This window comes from Vespula pensylvanica, chromosome 9 (assembly GCF_014466175.1).
Source record: "Vespula pensylvanica isolate Volc-1 chromosome 9, ASM1446617v1, whole genome shotgun sequence".
In the NCBI taxonomy this organism is placed as follows: Eukaryota; Metazoa; Arthropoda; class Insecta; order Hymenoptera; family Vespidae; genus Vespula; species Vespula pensylvanica.
In genome coordinates, this window is record NC_057693.1 from 2,312,302 (window position 1) to 2,322,088 (window position 9,787).

At 35.5% G+C, this 9,787-nt stretch overlaps 1 protein-coding gene across 7 annotated transcripts in view; it reads left to right on the forward strand.

Annotated features, from left to right (window-relative positions):
* LOC122631448 (glutamate receptor ionotropic, kainate 2-like) overlaps positions 1-9,720 on the forward strand; it is a 74,869-nt gene extending 65,149 nt beyond the window's left edge. Inside the window, exons 12-20 of one of the 7 annotated variants that reach the window (XM_043817139.1) lie at positions 744-947; positions 3,193-3,297; positions 6,225-6,491; positions 6,582-6,779; positions 6,864-7,089; positions 7,205-7,369; positions 8,217-8,317; positions 8,867-9,145; positions 9,269-9,720. In XM_043817139.1, the coding sequence (XP_043673074.1) occupies positions 744-947; positions 3,193-3,297; positions 6,225-6,491; positions 6,582-6,779; positions 6,864-7,089; positions 7,205-7,369; positions 8,217-8,317; positions 8,867-9,145; positions 9,269-9,358 (1,635 nt within the window). In that variant the 3' untranslated portion in view covers positions 9,359-9,720. The other 6 variants (XM_043817140.1, XM_043817142.1, XM_043817144.1 and 3 more) reach the window with 6 other exon arrangements.
* Positions 9,721-9,787: the final 67 nt, after the last annotated feature.

Consider the following 9,787-nt stretch of genomic DNA (forward strand, 5'->3'; position numbering starts at 1 on the left):
TTTCTCTCTTTTTTTTTTTTGTGTTTTTTATTTTTTTTATTTTTTCATATCTCCTCGACGTATATAAGAACGAGCAGTTTATTAATATTTATGGAAATATCATTGAAATATATTTGTTCACAAATATATTTTTACAAGTATTACCTTACAATATTTCTTTGCATTAACACGAATATTCGTACTTATTTTTTCGCGAGTTGGTTCGACGTTAGTTCTCGATCGCTGCGCATTCATAGACACATTCATTCTCTCCCTCTCTCTCTCTCTCTCTCTCTCTCTCTCTCTCTCTCTCTCTCTCTCTATTTATCTATCTATCTATCTACCTATCTATCTCCCTCTTACTCTTTTACAACTGAACTTAACGAGCTTTGTGAAAAAGTAATCCATTTAAGCGGTCGATCGACATCGCTATCGAAAGAGACACGGCGTAACACTTCGACCAATCGATTCATTCTAATTTCTTTCCTATCATTTCCTTTTTCTCTCTATTTCTATCTCTTTTTCAAATATCCTCTTACCTTAAACGCGTAAGGATCGAGACGAGTCGTCGGGAAAGATTAAGAATCGATGAAAGGGGAAAAGGTGAAAAATGAACGTAAGGAACGAAAAGAAAGAAGAAGAAAAAAAGTTTGAAAGAAGGAAGGAAGGAAGGAAGGAAGGAAGGAAGGAAGGAAGAAAGGAAGGAAAGAAGGATCAGTAGAAACAAAAAAAAGTGGTAGCCTCCTTTTTATGGTCCCCCATAGGAGCAGCCGTACGTAATGCTGAGGAACAGAGGGAATTTCAGTGGAAACGAGCGTTACGAGGGCTTCTGCATCGACCTGCTGAAGGAGATAGCACACATGGTAGGCTTCACCTACAGGATCGAGCTTGTGCCGGATGGCAAATACGGCGTTTACGATTACGAGACCGGCGAATGGAACGGAATAGTACGCCAGCTGATGGACAAGGTGAGCAAAGTGCGCTTTGAATCGCACGCTTTGCAAATCACAAGGTTAATACTCGCTCTGTCTTTCTCTCTTTCTCTCTTTTTCTCTCTCTCTCTCTCTCTCTCTCTCTCTCTCTCTTTCTCTGTTTCTCTTTTTCTTTCTGTTTCTTTCTTTTTTTCTTTCTCTCTCTCTCTCTCTCTCTCTCTCTCTCTCTCTCTCTTTCTTTCTCTCTCTTTCGCTTGTTCTCCTTTCGTTCTCCTTCCACAATTCTTTCGATTCTTTCTCATCGAAACTTTCGTCTCTTTGATTAAAAGCAATTACTAACAAGTATAATTGCTCGCTTCTTACGAAACAAATCGCAATTAAATCGTTTAAGATCTTATCGTATATACGAACTTATCGATCATTATCGTCATCGTCGTCGTCATCTTCATGAGATACACGGCTTTATTTTTCATAGAAGAATCGATAGAATTCGATGGAACTTGGAGTCTTGTTTTCTTTTTTCCTTTTTGTTTTTTATTCTTACTCTTTACCCTCGTAGTCACGAACTTTGATAAGATTTAAAGAAAATTATCGTAAAACGTATGGATATACATACATTCTTTGGCTGGATAACGTTCGCGTGAATCAGCGATTTTATATCGTTCTCATAATGTCTCCTTTACATACATACATACATACATATATATATATATATATATATATATATATATATATATATATGTAAAAGTGAAATAGAAAAAATTCGATTCCAAAGAATAGAAACGAAAGAATCAGCAGAGAATCTTTTGTTGCGTTATCGAGTAACCATCGAGATGGGTATCTTTATATAGACGTACATCTAGTCTATAGTGACAAAACCTGCAGAAATAAATCTGCCTAAGACTCGGTAATATGGTGGTATCTATCGAGTGCTTCGCGAGAAAGCATGCGCTTTTTTTCAGACGCTGAAAAAGCAGTTACATACATAGATATAGTGGTAACTCGAGAGTGCGTACGTACTTTGAGAAACTCGTCCTCCCCTCGCTTACCTTTTCTTTTCCCTTCTCACTTTTTCTTTTTCGTTTACTCTCTATCTGTCTGTCTACCTATCTGTCTATCTGTCTTTCTTTTTTTCTTTCTTTCCTTCTTTCTTTCTTTCTTGCTTTCTTTCTTCCTTGCTTGCTTCCTCTCTTTTTTCCCCCATCCCCTTTCATTCGCCATCTATCCACGCATCTATCCATCTCCATTTCGTTCATTGCACCTCAAAGTATCTTTCAATGGACTCGAGTTTTCCGTACCTTTTTGTTATATCCAAGAAAAGAAGGAAAGAATTCCCTTAAAGTATCTCAACATAATATATCCTCAAATAACAGATCCACCGATCTTTGCGAGTCGTGTTTTCATTATTTTATCTAATATCGGATTTGTTTGAAACTACTTTAAATACAAATTTTTAATCTGTCTTTGAAATAAAACAATGCTTAAGAATTCATGTTACAATAGGATAATGGAAAAAGAGTCGGACGTGGTGGAGGAGAAAAAGAAAGAAAAAAAACAATAAAAGAAAGAAAGAAAGATAAAAAAAAACAAGAGCGCTAGGATCGGATAACTGAAATGAAATGAGCTTTTATCATGTAGTAAATCCTTTCATTACTCTGCTTTAATCGTGACAGCGCATGCAAGCAAATGTTTATTTAACATACATAAAGTTTGTATGATATTTCAATAAGCAATCTAAATATCGTCATTTTTTAATGAAAAATAAAACGACGATGCTTGACCCAATTATATTAATTACAAGTGCTATATTGCTTTAATCGAATATTACTCTACGATATTTTTATTTTTTTTTTTTTTTATATACGACACGTAAATGTTTCATCAAGTATCATTATAAATTTCAAGTTGATAATCCTAGGATACGTACATTTGGATCCTGACAACGATAAGAAGATTGAGAAAAAGGTTTGGCAGGAAGTAGAAAAACTTATATACAGCATGCACTTTTGAACGATTATATAAATTCATTTCTTCCCTGCAATACACTTTTGCATGCGTTTGTATATTCCTTTGTATTTCGATTGACGACGTAGACCGAGTAATAGACGTGGTCTATGGGGTTAATCTCACACTTGTACGAATACAATGAATCAAAAAAAAAAATCTTCTACGTTACACAGTTTTTGTAATTGTGCAATACGATATCTTTCATAAAGAGAATTAATAATTTCATTAAAATGATCATCCGTCAAAATTCACGATTCGAAATGTCTTTTTTCAGAAAGCTGATTTGGCAGTGGGATCGATGACGATTAATTATGCTCGAGAGAGCGTTATAGACTTTACAAAGCCCTTCATGAATCTTGGAATCTCCATTCTTTTTAAGGTAAGAAAGAAGTAAAAGTTTGTTTCTTTTAGGACGGCGAATATCGTCTCGCGTTTTAAACATCCGTGAGTTTATCTTGAAACGTGTAAGCGATTACGTTTGTTACACGCGCCAGGAGAGTCGTATTTAAAGAAGGAAGGAACCAGTATAAACCACCCCTTTAATCCTCGGCTGGCTCGCCATCGGAAATTGCACCCGGCGGCTAAGTCTCATATTTTTACTTCATCCGGATTTCCGCATTGTTGCTCTCGCTTCTTGATTTCTTTGCAACTATTTCTTTCTATCCTTTTCTTTTTCTATTTCATTCTACTATTTTTTGCCTTTTGCGAGTTTACATTCATCACCCTTATCATACTCCGTTTTTTTTTTCTTTTCCTTTTTTTTTTTTGCAGTTCTGTGTTTCTTTCTCTTTTTCTCCTTGTTTTTTCTTTTCTTCTTTATTTATTTATTTTCTTTTTTTTTTTTTCTTTTTTTTTCCCCATTCTCCCATGTCCCTTTATCCTCTTACTTTTGCTCTTTTCATCGATACCACTTGCATCTGGTCTTCATCCACGCGTTGCATTCATTACTCGTATTTACCTGCTCTTCCTTCTTTTTTCTTTTTTCTTTTTTTTCTTTTTTCCTCCTATCTTGCCTTTTTCCTTTTCTATACGGGTTCTACCCGCATGTGAAAAATATTTGTCGATCTTTCGATGACTAGTAAAGGCTTTCTAAAAATGCACCGTCGTAAAAAAGAAATTACGATCGAGCGCGATTAAACCTTATTTAACTGCAAGATTAAAAGTGTTTACTTTTGATCCGAGTATTATCAAGGATAAGATATGTACCGCTATATTATAGAAAAGGAAATGAGAAAAATCGGATAGTGAATGCGTTCGAGTCGAGATATGAAACGCGTTGTTAAATCCTTAATGAATGAACGCTTTCTATCGGGTGTAACGGTGCATTCGAAGTTTCTCGATGCGACAGTAATATCGTGAACACTAGGATGAATTCGAGAGCGTATGCACACGTTTCGGTAACTCGCGGATGCACGTGTCGCCGGGCTAATTAATGGCAGACACAGCTGATGGCGCATCGATGATTTAATAAACGATCTTTGTTCTTTTCGATTACGTTTTCATTTTTGAATTTCAACCAACCGAAAGATCGAACACTCGGATGGATTGTTTGTATCGATGATACGAATATAAAATAACGCATTTTGGGTGCATCGATTCCAAGCAATTGGTCACTTCTGTTTCGAGCTTCGTTTCATTCTACTACGTCTATCTATCGTTTCTTTGCGTCCAACGGAAAATTCACTCGACCGTTTCAATAGAATTTACGAGAATTAGGTTCGCTCCTATTTCTTCTCTCTCTCTCTCTCTCTCTCTCTCTTTCTTTCTTCCTTCCTTCCTTTCTTTCTTTCTTTCTTTCTTTCTTTCTTTATTTCTCTTTTATTTTCTTTTTTGAAAAATTTCTTTAAAAGAATTAAAAAGACGAATGAATGGAAAAGCAATCGAGTAACTCCAGACGAACAATTCGATCGTTTAATCAAATTTTCATTTGCACGATACTATTAATTTATCGAAATATTTAAGAAATAAGTGAGAAATATATTGATTTAAACATTATTAATCGTTATTTTGATTAAAATTTTAATGACATTCTTGATAACGTCGAAGAAATTTCAATTAAATTGTCTAATTCCCTTTTCATTTTCCTTTCCTTTACTTGATTGTCTAATCAGTGTTGGACCGTGAGCGCGACATCTAATTAATGTAAGGTAGCCACTTAATTATAGCTAATGTTACTCGGGAGATGTGGTTACTCAAAGTGCCCTTTAATCATTCTCTGAACGTCGATTACCATTTTCCATGTTCCTATCTCTTTCTTCTTTTACGCGATAAAAAATATTTTCGAGATAATTCCTACGTTTCCGACGTTTGATTTATTTCGTAAAAAAAGTAAATTCTTCGATGCACATTTTTTCTTTTTCTTTTTTATTTCTTCTTTTTTCTTTTTTTGGAAGTTTCTCTTTAGTTCGTAATATTTTTCATGCCTTCCTAGATCTCTCTCTTTTTCTCTCTCTCTCTCTCTCTCTCTCTCTTTATCTCTCTCTTTCTTTCACGACTTAAATTCAGCTCCGACCATCTGGAAAGATCCCTCTTTCATTCTTCCACGGTACTACCGTTTCTTTTCCATTAGAAGAAGGGAGTGCTAAATTTTGAATCAACCGATTCTATTTGCGCGCTGATGCGTCCGCGGGAACCAGGCATCTGCTTTTCCTTGGACCTTCTAATATTTTAAAAGGTGGTAGGGTGTTATTAGGTCACCTTAAAATACTTTAAAAGACGTAATAAGTTATATAGTATCGTGATCGAACATACAGTAGCTAAGATAAGATATTTGTCACCTCTTTGTTCTCGTTCTTAGTCATGAAACATTGAATCGTTCTCTCTCTCTCTCTCTTTCTCTCTTTCTCTCTCTCTCGCTTTATCACCTCTAATTATATCATGCTCGTAGAAATCGATAACAGAGAAGTCGGATCTAAAGAACGGTCTGAAATTCTCTGTTAATTTCGAAACAATTGTATCTATTAATTTACGTTATTATCTTATTATCAAGGACTTACGATATAGTGTATCATAAAATGAAAATGATCATGGAGATTATACGTGTATTTGTTACGTGGATCAATGCAAATTAATTCATCTGGAAGAACGCATAATTATCGAAACTAAGGTATCTATTTTGATGAAATTTATATATCATTTATATATCAATCATATTGAATATAACAGTAAAAGATTTATCTTCTTCTTGGTATTAGCCGATATATCTTTTTCTTGACATTGTACGATTAAACAGGACAACTGGTTTTATCTTATTTCATGTAATAACTTGAATTATTCCGTGGAAGATATTTTTCTTTGTTCTAAATGGCTCGACAGGTGCCAACCAGCCATCCTGCGCGACTATTCTCTTTTATGAATCCATTGGCGATCGAGATTTGGCTATACGTCTTGGCAGCGTACGTCTTGGTATCGGTTACTATGTTCGTCGTTGCAAGATTCAGTCCGTACGAGTGGAATCATCCTTATCCCTGTCACGTCGGTCCAGAAATCATCGAAAATCAATTTTCTCTCTCGAACAGTTTTTGGTTCACCATTGGTACACTTATGCAACAAGGGAGCGATTTAAATCCAAAGGTACGAGGATCCTTTTCTTTTATTCATGTTTTTAAATCATATTATCTAGATTTATTCGATTCAATATAATTATTTGAATTGATTCGACAGGCAACCAGCACGCGCATAGTCGGCGGCATTTGGTGGTTCTTCACGTTGATAATAATATCTTCTTACACCGCGAATTTGGCGGCATTTTTAACCGTCGAAAGGATGATCACACCGATCGAAAATGCTGAAGATCTAGCCAGTCAAACTGACATTTCTTATGGTACTCTCGACAGTGGTAGCACGATGACCTTTTTTAGAGTAATGTCGCATATAGTTACTTTCTATGAATTTACTATAACTAACGGATTGAAAACTAAGCGTCATTAATTCTATATCAAAAAGGATTCGATGATCGAGACGTATAAAAAGATGTGGCGTTTTATGGAAAATCGAAAACCTTCCGTATTCGTGCCGACTTACGAAGAAGGAATTCAACGAGTACTTCAAGGAGATTACGCCTTCTTGATGGAGTCAACGATGTTGGATTACATCGTACAAAGGGACTGCAATCTCACGCAAATCGGTGGTCTTCTAGATAGCAAAGGCTACGGAATAGCTACACCGATGGGTAAAAATATATCATTTTTTAAAAGCATCATACAGTTGAAAAGTAGCAGATAAGAAAGAAATAAATCTAAAATAACATTATCGTAGTCACGTAATCTCGTAACACGTATTCGTAGGATCTCCTTGGCGGGACAAAATATCTCTGGCGATTTTGGAGCTTCAAGAAAAGGGTGAAATTCAAATGTTGTATGATAAATGGTGGAAAAGTCCAGGCGACACCTGCATGAGAACCGAAAAAGGAAAAGAGAGTAAAGCCAATGCTTTGGGGGTCGACAATATAGGTCAGTGAAAGATCCTTTGTCCCTTTTCGTTTTTCCTCTTTTCTTCTTCCCTGTATCTCTTCATCGATCCTTATTATTCTCGTACTTATCTGCGATAAAATTCTTCGAAAAAAAAAATACTTCTTCGCACCTTACAGAGTACATGTTCGATTTAAATATATACGAGCAGAAAAGAAATACGTGTTCGAAATGCAAAAAAAAAAATATCTCGGACGAATGTCGCATAGAAAAGAGACACGTCGTAGTAATAATTATTTACAACTTGAAATTATTAATCTTGAAGTCCTGCCAAAGTCACGTTTGAATTTTTCAATAGAACTCTGTATTCTTTATCGCTGTTAACTCTGTATTTTTTTTTTTTGCCGATATCGAACGATATTTTGCAAAACACTGTCCACACACGTATTTCGTACGAGCTGTCGTTGAGTTATTAAAAGGTTTCTCTTTCTATACGTTTGCAAGGATTTACGCTATGAATTCTTAAGGTTGCAATTTTTGTTTGATTTTAATACTCAAAGATTCATGTAAAAGTTTTCTACACGAGACAATCGTTTCCGGCTTTTTACTTGCGTGAAAATTAGTCCTGAAAATTATCTACTTTCAGACTCGATTTTTAAAAATAAAAAACAAGCAAAATAATATTTTGCAGAAATCGTAATATAGGAGAGAATATAGATATAGATATGTAACGTGATTCCAAGGAACACTCGATTTAAATGCATCTGGTACACAGTCGATTTTCGATAATCTTTTTTTTTTTACACAATATGAACGAAAAATTTATCAAGGATGCTTTTTCGATGTTCGTCCTCTTTTGGCATTATAAGGATTATCTGTTCCTTCATAGGTGGTGTTTTTGTCGTTTTACTTTGTGGATTGGCCTTCGCCGTGCTGATAGCCATCTTCGAATTCTGTTACAATTCGAGAAGACATGGACCAGCCGAACGAGTGAGTCTCCATTCGTATTTATTCGATTTTCTTTTTTCCCTCGCATCTTTTCCTTGACTTTTCAAAATCGCGATAATTTATTATTATTTTCTCATCCATTTCTATTGCACGAGATTTCAAATTTAACATGACCGACTATCCTAAATTTTCTCGTCGATATTAAATTCGTGCCTGTGCATGATTTTCATTGAAAAGACATTGATTTTCAGTAATCATTGATAACCGACAGAACGTCATTATCTAACAAAAAGTGGACGACATTAGTCGGAACTTCGGATACATTAAGTTTGCATGAAATTTTCTCGGTTTTGTTTCATCTCGACATCACGACCAAACGTCAGCATGAACTCATCGTCCATTGAAGCATGTCAACCGATCTCCAGTGTTCTACGTTTCGAAATAGACGAAGGTCCGTTCAATAGTAATAACCATTTGCAAGTTTATTAAGAAACAAAAACAAAGAACATAAATAAACCGAAATAAATAAATAAATAAATAAATAAATAAATAAATAAATAAAGATATAAATCGTATGATGTATGACCACAGAGAGGACCGATAGCTATGCCTACTTGCTCGGGATCTCTGCAGGGTATATCTCAAACGGTACAGCAACAACAGCAACAGCAACAGCAACAACAACAACAGCAACAACAGAATCAACAACAAGAATCATTATGCTCGGAAATGGCCCGAGAACTTTGTCGTGCTTTGCGTTGTCACGCGTCCTCTCGACGGCGTCGTGCCTGCGAAAAATGCTCGACGCACGTAATCGGCTATCCACCTGATAACCCCACTGCCACCCCCATCAACGGGATGAGATCCCAGGTAGACATTTTTGAAATTTATAAAGCTAATGAATCTGACATGGATCTGATCCGATTTATGATCATTATAAATTAAATAGGAAATATATCTGGGTATTCGAATTTCATTTATATTACGTTACAGAGAAGCAGTCTGGGTGTACCTACGGTCGAACTGCCAGCACACATTCATGCGCATCATCATGCATCGCCGCACGACTATGATGGCAATTAAGGGCGAACGCTCCTCTCCAAGCGACGATCGACAAAGTATAATCCACGAACGTTCCACGAGGACGAAAAATATCGACGATCGACGATCGACGATTCTATTGGAAGCGTTCTCGTTTTGTCGTCCACGTTCTCCATCGTGTTCGAGTTATCGATTTACGACCTATCTTTTTGAAAATCCACACCGCTGCACAATTCTTCTCGATAATCTTTGCATTCGGTAATCTCCGTCGATTTACGTAGGTCTCCTATTTTGTAAAAAAAAAAAGAAGTAATAATAATGATGATAATGATAATGATAATGATAATAATGATAACGATAATGATAATGATAATAATAATATAATAATAATAATATTAATAATAATAATAATAATAATAATAATAATAATGATAATAATAATAAATAAAATGAGAACGTGTCGGTCGGTTT